We start from the raw sequence: 21,236 nt of genomic DNA, 5'->3' as shown, positions 1-21,236 counted from the left end.
GTGGGGGGTCTCCCTGCCCATGGCAGGGGGGTTGCAGCTAGATGATCTTTTAAGGTCCCTTCCAAGCCAACCCATTCTATAATTCAGCATTTCCCACAGTGCAAGCTGTGCTTAAAAAGCAAGAGTTTAATCAGTGACTTGCAAAGGTCATTCATCACAGGGTTTACTTCACCTCAGGCTACTCTAACAGAAATCATCCAGCATCTAGCAAGGGAGTCCCCAAAATAATGAAAATGCAAGATGCATAAGCACATCTGATTCTGGTAGTTGTTCTTTATGGGCCAACCTCCTGCTCCCACAGGCAGGACAATGACAGAGGCTGTGAGGAGTGTTTGAGAAGGGAGAAAGGAGTACACCATGACTCCAAGTGATTATGTTTAATTCTGATGAGCACACATTCTAACCTGCAGGGATAGGATATGCTGCAGAAAAGAGAAATAATCATGCTGGGAAAAAAAAAAAACCCTGCTATCAGCATTTATCAAGCACTCCACTGGATTCATTAAGCATTTCAAGTGTAAAGCTTGTTGGAAGAGAGAGATCCCATCTCACAATGCATGAGAAGCCTTTGTTTCTGGATCTGTAACAACAGGGAACTGAAAAATGTCTTTATTATCAGTTTATAAAGGGACCTTATAGTTTCCAGTAAAAAAAAAAAAAAAGAAAGAAAACTAAGAAGTATAAAAACTGATCTGTGGGAATGCTTGTTCCATTACCTTTTCATTTTAAAGAAACACTACCTTTAATGCAGGATGAACGCTCCTTTAAACAGCTTCACAGAGTGGCTCTGGGGAACCTGGCTTATGAGGAGCAGCTGAGGGAACTGGGGGTGTTTAGTCTGGAGAAGAGGAGGCTGAGGGGAGACCTCCTTGCTCTCCACAACTCCCTGAAAGGAGGTTGGAGTGAGGTGGGGGTTGGTCTCTTCTCCCAGGTATGCAGCAACAGGATGAGAGGCAATGGGCTTGAGTTGCACCATAGGAGGTTTCAACTGGATATTAGGAAGAATTTCTTTCCTGCCAGAGTGGTGAGGCATTGGAACAGGCTGCCCAGGGAGGTGATGGAGTCACTAACCCTGGAGGGGTTCAAAGAACATGGGGACATGGCACTTGGGGACATGGTTTAATGGTCATGATAGCGTTGGGTTGATGGCTGGACTGGGTGATCTTAGAGACCCAACATTATGGGTTGATGGCTGGACTGGATGATCTTAGAGACCCAACATTGATGATTCTGTGACCTTCATCTGACTTTGGATGATGCCATAGCATAACAATACAATGCTCTCCTGGGAACTGTCACATATGCACCACCCCCTTGGTGGTATTTCTATCACTTTCTTACTCATCACTGTCAAGCTACTGTTACAAGGAAGGCTGAAAGGTCACTTCATCAATCTCTGCTCTGGTGAGACCTCACCTGTAGTACTGTGTCCAGCTCTGGAGCCTTTGACACAGGAGGGACATGGACCTGTTGAAGTGAGTCCAGAGGAGGGCTGCAAAGATGATCAGAGATCAACCCTCTCCTGTGAGGACAGGCTGAGAGAGTTGGGGTTGTTCAGCCTGGAGAGGGGGCTCCAGGGAGACCTTATAGTTGCCTTTCAGTACCTGGAGGGGGCGTAGGAAAGCTGGGGAGGGACTATTTACAAAGGAGTGTAGTGACAGGACGAGGGGCAACGGTTTGTAGCTAGAGCAGGGGAGATTTACATTAGACATTATGCAGCTCTTTACAGTGAGGGTGGTGAAACACTAGAACAGGTTGCCCAGAGAGGTGGAATCCCCATCCCTGGAGACAGTCAAGCTTGATGGGGCTCTGAGCAACCTGCTCTAGCTGCAGATGTCCCTGCTCACTGCAGAGGGGTTGGACTAGATGACCTTTAAAAGTCCCTTCCAACCCAAACTGTTCTATGATTCTATGATCTGCACTGATCAAAACATGCTGGTAACATTTGCCTGTGTTTTTCCTGATTTTCCCTCTGCAAACCAAATGGTACTTATAATTAAGCAAGTCAAAACTACACTGAAAGCCTTCTTTGGCCTGGCACATTTTTAAAAAGTTTATTTCTGAAGCTTCGTAAGTAAACGTGTTGCCCAACCTGTAATTTCTGGTTTATAAACACAGAGCAGTTTTGAGAGGGAACAAAACATGAACTGCAGTCACCTGCTGGAGGTGGCCAGGGGAGAATGGCACTACTCATGAGGTGGACTGGGATGCACTCTCATTAACCCAAATGGGAGATGTGTGTCGTGGCCAGGCACGATGCCAGACATTTATCCTTAAAAATAAGGGCAGCCAAAAAGAATTTGCTGCCACACAGCAAGATTGTTGTCTTCATTGTGACTGAAAGGCTGGAGGGGCACAGAGTGTACCAGCTTTCTGAAATATGGAATAAATTCAGTTTTGTGGTTTTGTTTTAGGGTTTGGCTGTTTAGTTTTATTTTTATTATTATTTATTGTGGTGTTACCTATTCTTACCTTTTTTCAGGGTCTTTCTGTAGGCATGATGAAATCATCTTCCTGAACGACTTCCCATACTTCTTCAGCATCTCCTTATCTTGCACCCCAGTTTCCAAAGATGGAGGATCATTTTGTAGCGTCAGCATTAAAACCTGAAAGAATTATGTCTATAGGCAATGAGATTTTCCTTGGCCTTTGTTACAGACAGATCTCTGGAGCGCTACATTTTGGACAAGCATTTTCATCAGGCATCTGAGTTAATGAGGACTGTTTCAGTACAGCAGCTCTCTGAGGGCAGCCAGAGCTCAGAGTGAAGTTTCTGACAATTGAGACTGTCTCCTCACATTCACCATGCAGCAAAATCTCACCTATCTTCTCCTCAAGGCAGTAAGAGGGTCTCTCCTCTTCCCTCTGCTTCCCACATCCACTAACTTTTGTAGAAACAGTTCATTTCAAAACTTGCACACCTCTGAAAATTCTGTCAGCTGAGAGGTTCAAGACCCATACAATAGAATCTGGAGAGTTACCTCCACCTTCTTTCCTTGGGAAACCAGCTAATTTATACCCAACCATTTATGCTATTGTTTTCCATCACATCTCCTGGCCCATGATGCCACCTGGGCCAAACTCAAGGTTGGGATGTGCTTTCAGGCCTGTTTGGTGTGATCAAAGGTGTAAGCAGAGCTTCTAGCAGTCTTCCTCATTTGAGATGAGCAGTCATGGAAGGCATTTGATCCAAAAGCTCAGTTTACAACTCCCTGCAGGTATTCCTTAGCTAGAAATCAAATTAATGTAAAAGCAGAAGGACAACATAAAAAAAAGAGGGTTCACTTTCATGTACCAGAGCAACAGCAGGTGAAGCCATTTCTCACACAAGCACCCATCAAGCCAAGCGGATTATTTCCTTCACATCACTCAGATATTCTGAAGGAAAGTAAGGAAATTACTTATTTCCATTTTCACTTGTCACCTACATACAGATGAATATCTATTTTTAGAAAAGGAAGCAGCACAGAGCACATTTAAATAGCTTTCAACAGCTCCACTGCTTCGGGCAGCAAGAGCCCATCAATCTAGCTGAAATTATACAACCCATGACAGAATTCCCTACGTTTTTCCCCTCTCCTTGGAGGGTCACTTAATGCATGGCTCATTTTGCTGCATAACAAAATTAATCTGCAGCGAAATACGATTACATTCAATAAATAAACCACAGAAGTCCTCTTGCAGGCTACACGACTGGAACCCAAACCTAATAAAATTGGAGACCCATAATTCTATCTGCCATATGACAATGTACAACACCAAACAGGTGATCTTTCTATCCAAAGCTATAACCCCTGGGTTCAAAACAATAAACAGCTTGCAGAAGCTGCTGCAAAATGCTGCCAAAAATCACAGCACAGAAGGAAGTCTCAAAGAAAAGAGCAAGAGCTAAATCAGCAACACATTTCCTTGAACTCCTTGCTGCTCTGCCACGATCACCAACATGGTACCAACTTTAATGGCACTTTTGAACCATTCAGATACTAAACAGACCCTGCAGAGAGGCAACAAAAATCATAAAATCAATTCTATTCTACAAGAGTTAAACCAGAGCAAAGTGCTGGCATTTAGAGCAATACGTGGATGTGCCTGTTCTAAGGAGTCAGGAGCTACTGGATTCCCAAATGGTAACGTAATTGTGGGGTGGGAGGGGATGCATCCAGGTCCTAAGGAGGTGACACCCAACTTCCACAGCACTCCAGCAGTTGAAGTGTCAGATAGCAGTTGACGTTCCGAGGCAGTACTTAGAGCCCAAAAACATCTGCTGCCTTCTAGAAGCTCCAGGATTAAAACACATCCCTCTCCTCAAGAATAGTGACCCTGGTGAGACTCTGGACCTAAATAAGAACTGCACAGTTTCAGACAACACTGATTAAGTGGCTTATTTTTAAAAGGTGATTTCAGATAAATCCAAGAACACCGTGATCCACAAATGCAAGTCGAGAGGACAATCTCTTCAATGAAGGATGCTGGCCAAATTCTTGGAAAGGCACAGAGAACACACTGATCCTTTATCTTGCACAAGGATCTGAAGATCTGCTCACCTTCATTGGTGGGTATTTATGGTAAGGAGCTGCCCCTGTAGCCAGTTCAATAGCAGTGATCCCAAAGCTCCAGATGTCTGCCTTGAAATCGTATCCTCTGACCTGAAAAATATTAGAGGAGGTTAGCATGTGCCTCTTGCTCTCCTAGACTACAACTCCTTTCTTTAGCCCCTTACACATCCTTTTACACTTTGTTTCCTTTCCCCTCAAATATGAAAAGACTATCACCACACTATTAAAGAGATGAAAAAAAAAAAAAAAAAAAATACACTTTCTCCCTCCTCTCCCCCCAGCTCCTTATACCTTCAGAAGGATTTTAGAAGTCATAGTCTGATGAAAATTATGGTTGTGGACTGTGCAACTAGGACTACTCTGTCATAAACCTCTCCACGTGTAGAATATAAAGGGGCACTGGCTTAACCCAGGCTCTGATTTCTGCACAAAGACATGGAGAGTCATTAAACAATATAATGAAACTCTCATAATTAATAGATGGTCTGTTAGCCCCTTGGGACATATGCCTCACTACACTTTTAGTCAACTGCTTAATCAATCTGACTGCAAACATGCTCAACCCTGAAACTTCAGTACACACCAGCTCAGTAAAAAGCCCTTCATCCCCCTCTGCAGACCATTTCCCTCCACTAATTAGTAGCAGTAGCTACTGCACTTGACATTAAACACAGTGTTGTTCAGGAAAATTTATAACATTGACTTCCCCTCATGCACAGGAAAAAATATTTCCTAAGCCAAAGCAGTTACTTCCTCATTATCATTAGGTAATATTTTGGCACTTGCTTTCTCTGCTGCAGGGGAGAGACATTATGTACTAGCTTCACAAGCAGCTACAGAAATCAAAGCACTTGGGCTGCTTCAAATGGTTTGTATTTCTTCTTGCTACACTATGGAAAAATGGATATTGAATAGCAGCAAAGCTAATAGGGATGCTGTGTTCAGCTAACCCAACAAGCTTCAGAAAGACACTTATTGTAATGGAGGAAAAAAAAAATGTTCCCCAAACTGCCTTTAATATGATCTTGAATTTTGGCAAACACAGAAAAAACCCTCTTGCTCTATATTTCGTATAGTACTGTAGCCAAACCAAAATTTATTATAGCCACAGGAGTTCATATCTTGCACTGATTTCATCAGCTCTGTAGGTATCATCTTCATGAGCATTAAAGGCTCTGAAAGGTTTCCTGAAGTGCCTCAGTTTATGGATACTGGGATTATAAACAGACTTCAAGTTGTTTAGCTAAACAAGCACAGATTTCTAATGGACTGTTAAAGAGCACAATGCATAAAGAAACATGCTGTAAGGGTTGGGGGTTCCCCCTGAGCTCTTTTAACTTTTGAGAATAATTTTGGGACATTTCTCAGCTTTATCTTTCAGTTAGTCTTGCAGCATATTGATACACTCCACATTCCCCATGGGGATTTTAACTGTTTAGTGGGTGCTTTTTTTTTAAAATTATATCATATTATCATGCCTGCAACTGAAAACTATTAAATTCAAAACTGTCTACAGCAGTTCATCTTGACATCTGTCCAACACATATTAGTCATCACCCTGCAGTCAGTTTACATCTATTTTTCTCACCCTTTTTTTTTTTGCCATAAATCCATCAAGTGAACATACATGAGAAGACAATGTCAGGCCATCGTGCAGCAACATGCTAAAGGAACTTAGTGATGCTGAAGTAAAGCAGATGGAATTGGGTCGATAGTATCTACACATGGGAGGCTCAGAACCTCCAGCAACCCCTTTGTCCTGTTCCCCGGGCTGGATACGGTGGCTCAGAGTGACACCTGCTGGAAGGCAGCATGATGGACAGCCATGGGCATGGAAGGATTTCACACCAGCACCCAAAATACCTCCTTACCAGCCAATATTTGCAACAGGCTAGATGTGCTCAGCCTTCGACTCCCTAGACAACCTGCCTCCTTTGGAAACACCTTTGTTGCCTCCAGAACCCCACCTTTGTCACCAAAACCTTTGCTTTTTAGCATCCTCAAGATTTGGTTTTCCCTGTTGCCCTGTGGCTTCCAGCCACCCTAACCACCACTCTGAGCCTGGCCCAACACTGTTAGGTCCTGGCCAGCCTGTTTTGCCCCACAAACCAGGACAGGGCAGAAAGGACAGAAAACAAGCACCAACTCTGACCTGGTTTTGGAAACACCAAATATTCTGGGTTTATTTATTTTTAAACTTTTGTAACAAAAAAAAAAATAAATCTAGAAGTATATGTCAGTGAAGCAGCTCAGAAGCAAGTTTCCAATGATGGCTGCTGATCTGAGGAGCCCATCTCATCCTCTATAGTGTTAGGCTTGCACTCTGAAGAGTTTTCAGGAGCATTGTAATGAACCAGCCCTTCAGTGCCACCATGAAAAGGCCAAATATTGAAAAAGCCTTTCATCAATAATATACTTAAACTACTCCTAAATTATATCAATTCCTCAGGATGTTTAGGTAGAGGGGGAAGAAAAAAAAGAATTTAAGTTCTACCCCTGTTTTAGCTGCATTTCATTTTAGATACATCTATGCAAGGGATCTTACTGAAGTTCTTCCTAAGCTTCAAAATTGGTTATTGTGAACAGCAAGGAGAAAAGTAAAAAGGTGGGTTTACTTTAATAAAACAATGTTTTCCAAAATGTCTGTTAAAAGTTTTTTGAGAGGAAAAAGGTAAAATCATTTATGATCAGTTGTATTTCTGCTTGGCACACCTGTCAAAAACCAAAAGCCTGAGTCCAGCCCTCTGTCAAACTGTTTTTAAGGGGATGAGGGATAATTTTTGGAATGCTTACTGCACTGAATATCAATGCAATGGACAGCTACTGCAAACGCCCTGCCAGGACTGGGGCATCATTTCATTTGTGGATCTTGCTCAGAAATGGGCATTGATATTTTACATTAAAGTTTCTAGGTGGCCTTCAACAGAAGTCATGCAGACAAAGCTTCTATAGTTTAGTCTAGAAGTAGTGCAGGACAAGAAGTGACATATCTCCACCCAATGAGAAGTATGACATTTTTTAGCTAACCAGAAGAGCAGAGGAGGAAGGAGGAGAGGCAAACGCTCCTCAGCATTTAGTCTAGATACTCACAAGCCAAGAGAAACTAAAAACCTGACTAGTCAGCTATGTTTTATTTGACTGTAGTCACCCCCTGCTCTGACCTGTTGCAATTAGCTACCCCTAAAGTCTCATGTTTGCAAGTGCAGAGGAGCACATTACTGAGCTGGGTATGTGTATCTTCACCGTGTGTAAAACTAATATTCTACCTCACATTTATGCAAGAGGGAGGGGCAGGTTAATCATCTTTAGGCAACAGTTGAGCTGCTTCATCCCCACCTTAGGTAGGAACCTGAAGAGAAGCAACAGGGCAGAAATCTACTGAATGCTTAATATTCCCCAGTACAAACCTGGCTGCAACAGGGAAAGAGAAGAAAATCCTGTGGTTTTAAGAAAGCCTTCTAGGATACCAAATTATCATCTTAGTTTGGAGTACATACAGCCATTGCTGACAACAGGGAGGCTGAGAGGATACTAGGAAACAATTCACCTGTTCCATAACTTCTGGTGCCATCCAGCAAGGTGTGCCTACGAAAGTTTTCCTGACTTTATTCCTGGTGATGTCCCCGCCGGTGGCCAGGAACGCGCTAACGCCGAAGTCTGAAAAGAAAACAAGCCCAGATTTATTAAGAACACCTCCCGAGCAAGCTGAAAGGCTGTCCCCTCGTTCCCCTGACAGTGCCAGCCCTCTGTTAACTACCACAGCAGGCAGCTACGCATGAGGAGGTTCCTAACAGAGGGAGAATGCTCAGCAGTTAGCTGGGACGTGGAGGTCTGCAGTCCTCCACTCCATGGCCGGGGCCCGCCGAGCTCCCGGCGTGGCCCAGCAGAGAGGAAAATTCCACTCTCCCTCACGGCCCAGTGCTCACATCCCAGCACATCCCTGCTCCCCCAGCAGCCCTGCTGCTCTGCAAACCTGCTGCTGACAGCCAGCACCCCAGCTCCATTTGTACACCTACCTACAGCACAATACGTGCACCTCAGTGAGCATCCTGCTAATAACTGCAGCAATGAAGCTGGGCACATAAAAACTTAGCAGACCTTATAACATTTAACTGTCCTAACTACATCCTGCAGGCACCAGCCCCTTACCCTGGATGGTTTATTACCAGACTATGCTTTGCTTGGTAATCTTCCATCGCTGAGATGCTTGGTGCTTTAGCTGGAACTTGGGCCTGTTCCCAAATTGAGGGTCACGTGCTGCCAACCAGTCCAACCATCCCAGGGGAATTCACACCCTGCACAGCCTTACCCCTGCTTGAAACAGCTTCCACAAGCAGAAGGATGCTCAAGGATGCCCCCAGCACTCCCTGGTAATTGCATTAAATGATTCTTTTACATCAAATCTATGCCTTCAAAGATAACACTGACGCTTTATGCAATGAGGAACGACGTGGGAAACGGGCTCTGTGAGCAGCAGCAGCGTGCAGGGGCAGCAAGGGGACACAGAATGTTTGTTCAGAGGAGAGCATTACAGAAGATTTGGCAACCAAGTCATTCAAGAAAGGCTGGCAAACTTTCCTTGGAGAAAAAAAATAAATCAATCAGGTGACAGGGAAACTGTAAACACAAAACCCTGTAAGTATTTCTTCTCAATTTGCTCCAAACTCCAGTGTTTATGTATTGCTGGAATACAGACCTTCAGTGGGTCATTCTCCATAACTCAATTTTATCCACATCCCTCTGTTCATTTTTTAAACATAGTACAAAGAACCAAAACCTTAAGTGCCATTTTTGAGATTGGTGACAGGCTTGGAGAATAAGTCTCTGAAATTGAAGAGCTATTCCACATAAAACCAGAACATCATTGATCACAACTGGCTTGAAAATCCTTGAAACCCAGCTGACGTAGCTAACTAAATGTAAAAGCCTCACTCAGAGGAGCCACGGAGGTACTCCATGGCTTAAGGATGTTACCCCTGAGGAATCAACTGCAACAAAAGGTCCTTCTTCACAATCTGCAAGCAGTGGCATCCACGTGAGCAGAGTCCCAAGCTTCCCTCTGCATCACACCAGCAGTGCAATGAGCTCCTCCTCCCCAGGCTCTCTGTATTTGAGAAGCACGACTGAAATTATTGCTCAGGAGAGTAGGATGCTGAAAGCTTCCAGCTCACTTAGGTTAAAGGCTTCCAAGGACAGGGAACTTTGCACTCACTAGAATTCTAGACGTTGATAAATGAAAGTTGACATTAAGGGCAGTTGCACAGAAATCACAGGGCTACAACAATCACTAGCAAATGCCTAGTCTGAGGGTCCAGCTTCTTCCAGATGCACTGTCCTGTTCTCTTCCTGCTCCTGGGGAAACCTGCTAACCTTGAATTTTCAGCACATCTAGGTGGATCACTATCCCCACCAGCACTGCAACCTGTGTTTTTCTGAAAACCCACATTTTGCAACAGTGCTTTTGCTCTGAGATCTCCCATGTGGGCATCTACCACCCCTGCTTTTCTGAGAAAACTGAATGAGCTTCCTGAAAAAGTTCAGAGTAAAACTACATGCTCTTTATGGGAAGCCTTGGAAAATCTATTGTTCTAAACACAAAAGCAATTAGAAGTTCTTTTCAATAAGGTAATACTAAGAGAAACTTGTCCAAGTGCCATTGGCATATTATTGTGATGTGCTGTATTTGAACTCGTGTGTATTATCTTACCTCAAATTTCCGTGCAGTCATTTTGAGGGTAAAGGAAATGCCATTCAAAGCAGAAGCATTCCAGCAGGAAAAACACAAGTCCTTCACACAGCACTCACCACATTTCACATCAAACATGGGTTTATAAATTCCAGATGGAAATTGTGCCCCTGCATCTGCCATCTGAGGTCAGCAGAAAGCTTAAATGGAATTAAGTTGTATTCCATTACATGGCTGATTTATTCAATGTTTTCCCAATCAATTTCCCTCATTTCCAGTGGACTAAAACAGGCACGACCAGCCTGTGTTACTCTCCTGTAAGGAAAGACTTTGAAACCTTCTCAAATATCATCTTACTAACTTTATCCAAGTCCCAGCTATTAAGATAAGAATGTGCCTGCTCTCAAGAAATATCTGTGAAGTGATAAAATAAAACCCAACCATAAGTTAGGGTTCAAGTCTCACATTTGAGCAGTTGGTACCATCTGTGCTTCAATCTCTCTGCCACTGTTAACTACCCTCAGAAAGGCTAAAACAGAACTAGGTTGTTATAAATTTAACTCTAGATAAGGGGGAAAGTCAAGAAATTCAAGAGCTATGTGAGTTCAGAGGTGTTTACATTTGTACTCTTCCTTGGCAGCTTGTACTTTGTATTGGCTCACTACAGTGATAACTGGACAGGACTGCATCACCAGAAACCAGGAGGAACTGGAAATGTTTGGACCTGGCTTGCAACACCAGTAACCAACACTGTTGGGAATCCATCAACTGTCAAATATTTTAAAGGAGCCCAAAAATCGCAGACTTCCAGCAGTCTGCTAGCAAACAACAGTCTCCAGGATGTCTGGAAGCAAGCGGAAGGATAATTTTTTAAAATCATTTTTCTGAAGTAATGTAGAAAAGATTCATCTGCTGGACCTGTTTCAGTGATATAAACCAAAGATTTCTTTAAAAAAGTACCTATCTCCAGACTCTCATATGACAGCAAAACCAATCCAGGATGGAAATGACAATTCTGCTGATGCAGGCTCTGCAGAAAACATGGTCAATTTTGTCTCTGTCAGCTAGAAACATCATGTGTTGCAAACCACATACCCCACAAAATACTCTACAGTGGCAATGGAGTTGCAGGCAGCTGTTTGAAGAGGCATGGTGTTAGCCAACAGCTCCTGCTATTAAGGAATCCAAATTGTCAAATTTGAAAACTATTCTGGCCACTCAGGAAACACAAAATCTGAAAGGAAAATCTCCTCTTCCTATTGTGTGTTGCAGAAACCAAGACCCAGTCCAAACAACTCACCATCACAAGAACACTGTGGCAGGACCACAGCACAACAGGCACCATTGCTGCTGTGTACCTCAGGGAGATACATTTCTACAGCATTCTAAGATTGTTTTATCCAAATCTAGAACTCAGCCACTAAAAATCATCTATCCTTGGCCAACTCATGTTGTAAAATTACCTTAATCCTAAAAAGCCTAAGAACTTCCTACAGTAGGCAGCTACAAGGAAGAGAAGACTGCACTAACTAGGAGCCAGGACCAAGGCCTGCTGACATCAGCAAAGCTCCTACAGAGTTTGGTGGGTTTGGATCAGACCCTAAAGCAGTTCCCAACTTCAGTGGGGGCAGAAAACCAGAAGAAACCAATGCTGACTTCAAATCACTTAAAGTAGTTTCTAAACTGAAGCAGCCAAGATATTATCCCTTATCAGGCAAAAATAAAAGCATTTCAGAAGACAGCACTAACTGCTTTTTCCACTGGTCATCTTCCTTCTTGTTCACTTCTTCCTTAGCAGAAAATATCTGCAGTGGTGCTTAGTGTTTTTCTGCAAACCTCACAGCTTTTAGAGCCCTGAAGATGAATACAGCCTGCCATGAAAAGGAGGCAGGCAGTGGTATGTAGCAATTTTGTGCTGACAACGCAGCGGGTGGTAAGACACCAGAGAAAAGGAAGATTAGTGGAGAATAAGAATCAAAAACTTCTTTCCTTTAAAGATTATACGGGTATAGAGTGGCATTGGATCTATAAATACACACTTGTTCTCCCAAATTCTCATTTGGAAACGTGAGCTCTGCAGTCACATCTCTCTACACCATCCACATGCAGAGCAGCAGCTTTACAGCATCACAAGTTTAGCCTTTTTGCAGTAATGTCACAACACAAAAAAAGATGTAGGGAATTCCTTTCCCACGTAGAGGTTAAGATTCCACCTGAAACCAAACCCCAACAGCACTTTATTGAACCCATAGTGGGTAACAAAGGAACTGAAGGGTGTCAGCCCAGGCAGGGTGAGCCACTGCCCTTGGAGAAGTTCACAAGTGGTTTCAACAACCAAATAGCGCAACATCTCCTCAGGAAACACAGATATTACAAGTGGCACAAACAAAAAGTTACTTCACATCACACTGTTGCAAAGGAGGCATCAAAACTCTCCACCAACCACAGAGGAAAATATTTTTGCCCCTTTTTCAAAAAGGCAGAAGAGGCTCAGAGGTGTCAGTGATGCAAAACCGTCTGCTCGAGTCAGCCCTGCAACGGGCACTCCTCTCCCCGGGTCAGATTTGTGCCTCGCCCCTTGTTAAAGCAATTTAATCTCCCCAAGTTAGAGTTTCCTGAGGGAAAGTGGGGGGACAGCTCTGCCTGCATCACAGCTCACTGTTTACGGAGAGCGCTATTTTAGTACAAAGAATTAAGAGCAGTCAGGAACACAGCGAACCGGTGACAAGCTGGCATGGATTTGTGGAAAGTTACACAAATTCAGTTACACAAGTTTTGCCTGGCCTTAACTATCCCCATTTTATAAATAGATAAAGCGAGAGGGGTTGGGCAATTTGCCCAGTATCAATTAGCAAGTCCTGAACGACTTCGTGAAATCTCAGCCTGCTTCAAGCGCTCGGCAGCGCGGCATGCCTCCTGCAGCACGTGTTGTTGTCCCTGCAACAGAAACACCCCACCTTCCAGCCTTCAGCAGACCCTTGCTTCTTCACTTTCAATCACAGAGGGCTGGGTGACTGTGTTGTTTAATGCCTCAGTGGATAAAATCAAGGAAAAAAAAGATTTAGTCTGCACCCAGTCTCGGTAGGATGTTAGCACCGTGCCATGGCTGGAGCACAGTTTGTGTCGAGCAAGCCTCGTGCACCAAGAGTGAATTTCCCCCAACCTCTCCCATCCCTTCCTTGTCCATCAAGACTCTTGCTTCATTTCACAATAATTTATAGGGCCTGCACAGTTAAATAAACTGAAGAATATTAAGCCTTGCTTACTACGAGAATTCTCCTGGTTTACACAGCAATGTAGGTGCTGATACAGTTTATGTGGAGAAAGAGTATTTTTACCTGTGCAGCTTTGAGACTCCAGGGAGCCAACAAAAGCCAGGGCAAAGAGGTTTTATGTTCTGATTAAAACAAAACAATAATTGCCATGGAGACGCTGGAACACAAAAGACTGTGGCTATCTCAATTTACACGGCAAGCCCCGTCAGCACGGCCCAGAACAATGGTATCTGGGAGAGATCCTGCTCCCTCCAGAAAACAGATTAATTCAAGGGGCAGGAAAACACTTCAAACAGAAATACTCTCTGAATTGTTGCAGGCTTCAAAAATTTGGTGCGAAGCCACAAGACCAAGCCAGTGCCCTTGAGGAAAAAAAACAAAACACCTAAAAAAGCCCTAGAAAAAAATAAAAGATGTTGAGATAGAAGCAAACAGCCTCAGTTTAGGTCTCACAGGTCAGCTGCATCTGTTAAAGGCAACTTTAAGCCTTAGTTGAGTGGACGCACATTTTGAAACCAAAAGGAGCTACATAGTTAAAAATAGACAGAACCATGAGTAAAAATACCAAGTCCCAAGAGTTGGACATTCATGCAGGCCATTAGAGGAATTTCTAGAACTCCCACTTCCAGCAAATGCCCCCAAGCTCACAGATCTCTGCTCCATCACTTTACCTCTCTCGCAGGGCTCCCCCCATGGCTTTCACCTCTGACACATGACCACCAAATTGGAGTTACAGACTCAGAAACGTTGGACACAAAATACCAAGTCCCAAGAGTTGGACAATCATGAATTTCTAGAACTCCCACTTCCAACAAATGCCCCCAAGCTCACAGATCTCTCCTCCATCACTTTACCTCTCTCACAGGGCTCCCCCCCATGGCTTTCACCTCTGACACACGACCACCAAGTTGGAGTTACAGACTCTGAGAAACATTGGACACGCCTTCATCAAGAGGCTTTAGTTTTCCTGCATAATCCTGCAGCAACATTACTGCCATGAATTCCATACTGGTTCCCAAGTAATTAAATTCACAGACACGTTTAGGGGGGTATAGCCTGGCAGTGGGGTTTCCTCTGCCCCAGGGTTGAGTGGCTTTTTTCTGAACCTTGAATGCAGTTTTGTTTGTTTGTTTTTCTCAAAGGATTCCCAGTTCAAGATTTACATTCCTTACATTTACATTTCTTCTGAGAAAAGCAGCATGAATTGTGTCAAGCAGTAGGAAACACACAGGAACACAAGGCTGCAAAGGCCAAACACTGAGTAAGACCTTTTGAACAACTATTCACAGGCAGTTTTCATAGAGAGATGGCAAAAGGGAAAGGACTCATTAATACAGAATTGAAGTCATTCTTTCCTGCTGCATTATTTACATTTTTATGTACACCAAACCAGCTCCTTCAAGGGAGGTGCCTCATTCATTCTAACCCTCAGGCTTCATTCCACAGACAACAAATCTGGTTGGTTTTTTTTCCTCATGGTGTAACTTTCCAGTGAAACTTAAACACGTCTGTTTCATGGGAACCCAGTGATATCATCCAGCTGATAACTGAGGCACTCAATGAGCAACAGAATTATTCATCACATGCATTATTGTCAAAGGCAAGTGCTTTGATCTCACTAAAAAAAGAAAACCCTCACTTTATTGGGATTGGTTTGATTCCAGCATTTTTTTTTGTCCTCAAAAAGTTCACAAAAAATTTTGCTATTTCATCCTGGGTCAGGAAGAAAGGAACTTTAAGTGTCAGAAATTCCCACAGAAACAAAATCTGCTGCTATGACCAGGTCAGGCTCTTCTCTAGTATTCAGTCATTCATTTATTGTTGTTTCTTTCAAGTCATCAGCTGCCTCTGCAAAGACCCAAGTGCTTCCTGCCACTGTGCTGAACTTTCTGACCTGGGTTGAGGTCAGTCCCTCTGCCACATTTCGCGGAAGGTTTCAGCATCAGTGCTTTTGCATGTTCTAAGAAAACTTGTGAAAAAGGAACTCTGAGGTCTTGCAATGCGGCTTTCACAGGACGTGGGGAGAAATTGGTTTCATCATTTAAGTGTTGCACTTATCAACGACTAGTAGGTAGTTCAGTCCAGGGGGGCAGGTACAAATTGCAGACAAAATAAATCCTCTAAAACTTGTACAAGGTTAGTCAACCTTAAAAATACTTAAATTACTCAAAAAAAATACATGAACAGTTAGTTACATATAACCAGTAAGAATTATTAAAAAAAAACCAAAAAAACACACAAACCACAACCAAAACAACAACAACAACAACAACAACAAAAAAGCACACACACACCACACAAGCCCTGGCACCCCTGTGGAAGAGAAACACATGCAGGTTCTGCCAGGCTGGCAGAAACACCTGGAGTACCAGTGCATTGCTCTAATGCACCAGCTATTTCCAGCCTCTCCCAGAACATAATCTAAAGCCCTGTACAATTAAAAATCCAAAATGTTACATCTTGGCCCTGTTATGTAGGATTTTGGACCAGGCTGCCCAGGGAGATGGTGGAATCACCATCCCTGGAGGGGTTCCAAAAACCATGTAGACATGGGTGCTTCGGGCCATGGTTTAGTGGTCATGGTAGTGTTGGGTTGACAGCTGGACTTAATCTCTTCAAGATCTTTTCCAGCCTTAATGAACCTGTGATTTTACTGTATAAAGTTGCTCCTTTGAGCATTTTAGAAGCCACTCCCTACCTCCCATCAGCTGCCAGAGAGGATGAATTATTTACACCTCATTAGGAATATAGCAGCAGGCATTAAGAGCACTGGGACACTTAAAAAGGAAAACAAAGCAAATTCTGGTTTTGCAGAGAAGTTCTGTATCTTAGGTGTCATGTCCTGGAAAAGGGCTCCCTGCCTTCTGGAGAGGGAGAAGAGCTACCTACAAAAATAAATGCATTGCAACATGCTCTGCCTCTTGATGGAACATCAATAATTTTCACTCCAAGATGCAAATCCAGGCACAGATACACCAAAGGGGTCCACACCTCTCAGCACTGCAAAGACCAACAGTTGTGGGCACACAGCAGCAAAGCCCTGACCCTTAACCCCCAGCATGTGTGGGCTTCACCCAGTGCTGTGCCCCACCAGCAGGACAGGGCACCAAAAAAGTGACCTTCTCACCAACAGATATGGCTCATTCCAATTAAATACGGGGCTGAAACATGTACAAAGATGTTTGTAAAGACAGCAGGACCAGATATGAGCTCTGCCCTCCAGCCAGAGGTGGCACAAGGACTGGAAAGGAACCATGAGATGCATGGGCAGAGCCCAGTCCTGAGGGAAAGGACAGTCTGAAAGGAATCTTCCTTGGGATAGGAGAAGGGCACACTGGGAAGAGGAGGAAAAACAAGTCTCATAGGTTCTAAATGTACTCTCCAAAAATCTTGTCTTCCTTCATAGCTTACAATAATAATAATTCTCAGTTTCTGGAAAGAATAGAGAAGTCTGTAGGAACATGTGTGAAATAAAAGACCAGAAGAGTAGTGCTGGAGTGAAACAGAAAAGTTCCATCACACACAGGATCACAGCATCACTTTGGTTTGAAGAGACCTTTAAGATCATTCAAGTCCAACCATAAGACTTCTCCACAGGCATGTGATTCCACACCAAGGACTGTTTCCAACACACCTATGTTGATGCAGCCCGTGACAGCAACACCTGCAACAGACATCTCCTCCAGGCACATCTGATTAGCTAAAGCAACTGTCTTAAGAGTCTTCCCAGCCCTGTCCCTTGCACAATGCTTCCAAGACTTCCAGTTCAACCCAGTTTGGGCTGGGTTGGGGCAGTCAAACATGCACTCTGCCACTCAGCTCAACTGAAGCAGCTTAGGGAGCAGTTTCACCCCCAGGTCTTTGGTTAAGGCAAAGTTCCAAGTGACTTCTACCACCAGACATACCAAATTTCCTTCTGAGGGATCCATCCACTGTTTACCACAGTCCTTTTGAAAACCACCTTACGCACTGATGATAAATCACTGAGGTCTGTGCACTCCACTTCCAAGGCTATAAACTTGCTGTTTTAAAAATGTGACCAGCTTATGCCAAGAATTTTATCTAATCTATTGATTCTAAGGACTTAACAAAGTCAAAGGATTTATTCATGCTGGTTGTCATTACTCCAAAGAAAGGTATTTTAAGATAACGAGTTGTAATAAACTCTGGGCTGGGTTTACTTCCTATTTTGGTTTGTGGTTTGTTTGTTGTTGGGTTTTTTGGTGTTGTGGTTTTGGTTTTGTTTGTTTTAATAACTGTGGGGCTTCTTGAAGCTAACATTTTTATGTAGGTTTCTTACTGATCATTAAATCACCTCTCTGGATACACAGATACACCTAAAATTTATTCAGAGCTACCAAGACAGTTACCTGCAATTTGCACTGAGCCATCTTCTCCAAGAAGAATATTTCCTGCTTTCACATCCCTGCAGAAAGATAAAGCAACAATAAGTGGAAGTCATTAAATCTTTCCTTCAATCAACAAAAAACAAAAATAAGAAAATAAAATTTTCATGTATTTCTTGTGTTAGCACCTCCTCCTTCCAATCATGCAGAAACAGTAGGGACTTCACATCAGCTGTAATCTCAGTAGACAGACACTAAGTGGTATTTGTGTGGTTTACAGCTAGTAGGATTTTAAGTACTTGTGCACAGAAAAAATGGAAAATGTATCATCAGAAGGTACCCTTGAAAACACAAGGAAAACAGTTTGTCCTAGGTTCTCAAGTTAGCTAAAAATGTTAAAACAGAACCTAGCACTGATCTGATACTTGGGTACCCTTTTTTTGGGCAAGGAGACTGCAAGAGTTGGTGAGTTGATCTAGTTTTACTACCACTGGATACAGCCTAATTCTTCCCCAGCCCGAAGCCTTGCTGCTCCCCAGCCCTGGAGGAGTTCTCAGACTTGCTCAGGAAGCCAGTTCAGCCCCATACACTGGTAAAAATCCAGACAGAGGCAAAATGTTGTTTCTTGTGGCTTAATGAACAGAACCACATAACCAAGGGTCAGGTGAGCAGGGCTGGTACAGCAGAGACAGTGAGAATGGGAAAGCAGGGCCACTCAACTGTCCTGTGAAGTCTCAACTTTAGTGAAAGAGTCTCCTTGTTTTGATTTGTTTTTTTGTTGGTTGGTTGGGTTTTTTGACTAAAAGTCAATGGAACACAGAAGAACATCCAGTATGTGCTATGAAAGTTACTGCACTACCTCCTTTCCACGCCAAAAAAGCTCTGGGTGGTTAGGTTAAGAGCAGCACTTCACCCTCGAGGGGAAGGCCACTTTCACTCCCAATATCCTTTGAAGTTTTACAGTTGATTTTCACAGGCTGCTCCCCATGCAAAGCCTGCAGAAGCACCTTTATAGTCAGCACCTGTATGGCTGCTGAGCTTGTGCTGGCCAGGAAACCATGCAGACCCACAGCACAGGCAGGTCCTGTCTCAGAAAAGGCTGCAAGCAAAGCAGCTCCCCAGGGCAAGGATGCCAGGGGACAGACAGCAACTCACAACACACCTCACCCTAATAGCAACCATGGAAGAGAAGAGAAGAAAAGGAGGAAATAAAAACCCAAAACACCAAATAGATTCTCCCTCCACTCCCTTCTGCAAATATTTCAAATCCTTTCACACACAAAAAAAAGTCAAAAGCTATTTTTTCCTCTCCTCCCTCGTGCACCATGAGAACAGAACTGGCGTGCTGGCCTGGCCAAAGGGCCCCAGTCAGGCCCTGGAAATCTCCTCCTTCCTGGCTTTGCTCTTCTGAAGAGCAGCCTGGGCTGCTGCCAGTCCCAGGCCAGGATAATTTTAAACACATCCTCTCCAGCATTAGCATTTGTCAGAGTCTTCCCAACAGCCAGTCCAGGACACTGGCAAGACAAGGCTTTCCCCCAGCATACAGCAGGACAGAAGTGAACAATGAACAATGTGAACAATGTCCCTAAGACAGTCCCACTCAAGTTTCCTTCAACAGCAAACCATGGCTGACAGCAGCCTTTAGCCTTCAAACAAGTATTTCAAGTCCTGCTAATTCACCTCATTTACTTTAACGATCAAGAACAGTTGGCTAGGTCTATATGGAAAGGCTGAAGCTGTCTGGTGAGGAGCTGACTTCACAGCAGAAGAGGATCCAGAGCAATAAGAAGCTGTAACAGTGATGTTGGAATAAGTAGACAAATGTAGCCCAATTGCTGCCACTCAAGCTCCAGCCCTGCTCATCAGACATTGGCCACATACATGGACATGTGTCCAGGGGTGAGGCAGCTTTCCCTCCAAGACTGATTCTGTTTTCTTCCTACAAGGAACAGCTACAGCCATTGCAGACAAGGAACCATCAGCACTGCAGTGGATGGAGGCTCCTAAGTAGACAGAAGGACTTGAGGGGACACTAAGCAGGTAGCAAGGCTACCCCCACATAGCTTCCCTTGGTCAAATCAAACACAATGGGGGTTGTAGAGAGTTAAGCACCACAGGAGATACAAACCTGAGTAACCCCACACTCCCAAAAAGCACGAGGGAAAGGAAAAGCTCCCTGCCAATATTTAGATAGAAGATGCCTTAGGGATCCAACCCCATGAACACATGGAGCCATGAGCGAGGAGCTGCCCCCATGGTGTGAAATGCCCTTGGTGCAGACACAGCCATCTCCAGGGATCCCCCTCACACCAGCACTGATCCAGAGGGCATTCAGGGAACTCTCCAGTCCTCCTGCAAACGTTTATCCAAACGGTGGGTTGTCCTGTGGCAGCCAGGACACGTGAGGACCTTCCAGCGCTGCCTGCCAGTTCAAGGTTAAAGGGAAAGGAAGTTTTTCCCTCGGAGGGGGGCAAGCCAATCCCAGGGAAGCTGTGGGTGCACCATCACTGGAGGTGTTCAAGACCAGATTGGATGGGGCTTTGAGCAATCTGGTCTAGTGGGAGGTGACCCTGCCCATGGCAGGGGGGTGGAACTGGATGATCTTTAAGGTCCCTTCCAACCCAAACCATTGTGTGATTCTCAGATTGAATCCCAAAAGGACTCCAGTCCCTTAACCCCCTCCAACACAGACGTTTGTTTTCTTCTCAACTTCAGCTTGGATTAATTAAAATTTACATATTTTCCTGTTGAAAACAAAAGTCAGTAAATATGGTGCTTCAAGCCGGTTCAAGAAATTAAAGCAAGTCCTCTCTACAATAAGAAATCCAGGAGGCCAACAGCAACCACTGCCAGATACCCAAGTCAAGCTGCAGAACTAAATCACCACTTGATGTGGCATTTCCTCCCGGTGACCAACCCTCTGCAAAGGCCATTACTCACCCCAGTGTGGCAGGCTACACCCTGGAGCAGTGAAGCAGATCAGCAACAAGCCATCTGGGGCCACCAACTGCATTTTGGAGTCACTGTACCATAGAGGCAACTCCCAGCTTTCCCATTCCTCACAGCAGTTTATCAGCACCGTGCCACCCACGACAAGAGCAGCAGCTGAACCTGGAGCAGTGCTAAGGCTGGGGGAACACAGATCCCTTTCTTTTGCATATAGTGGTGTCACCAGCAGTATCTTCAAACTAGTTCCTCCTTCAAAACCATCCCAAAGATCAATTAATTGCAATTAAAGCAGTGGGGCTTTAATGGCCTCTCTTTAGTGGAGAGAGGAACCATAGTTTCCTGTTTATTCTCATCAGGAGATGCTTATAAACTCACAAGCTGAACAGCAAGAAGGTTGTTACTCCAGGATATAGTTATTGCCAAG

General features: G+C 44.0%; 1 protein-coding gene across 1 annotated transcript in view; it reads right to left on the bottom strand.

The window, feature by feature from the left end:
- OXSR1 (oxidative stress responsive 1) overlaps positions 1–21,236 on the bottom strand; it is a gene marked incomplete at its 5' end in the record, with an annotated part of 77,009 nt that overhangs the window by 15,140 nt on the left and 40,633 nt on the right. The window contains 4 exons of the mRNA XM_008937318.1: positions 2,473–2,606; positions 4,545–4,646; positions 8,104–8,213; positions 17,888–17,943. Coding sequence (XP_008935566.1) covers positions 2,473–2,606; positions 4,545–4,646; positions 8,104–8,213; positions 17,888–17,943 — 402 coding nt within the window. The remainder of the gene's footprint in view (positions 1–2,472; positions 2,607–4,544; positions 4,647–8,103; positions 8,214–17,887; positions 17,944–21,236) is intronic.

This window comes from Merops nubicus, unplaced genomic scaffold, assembly GCF_000691845.1.
Source record: "Merops nubicus isolate BGI_N331 unplaced genomic scaffold, ASM69184v1 scaffold783, whole genome shotgun sequence".
In the NCBI taxonomy this organism is placed as follows: domain Eukaryota; kingdom Metazoa; phylum Chordata; class Aves; order Coraciiformes; family Meropidae; genus Merops; species Merops nubicus.
The sequence above is the reverse complement of the archived record's forward strand: the minus strand, read 5'-3'. Positions and strand labels throughout refer to the sequence as shown.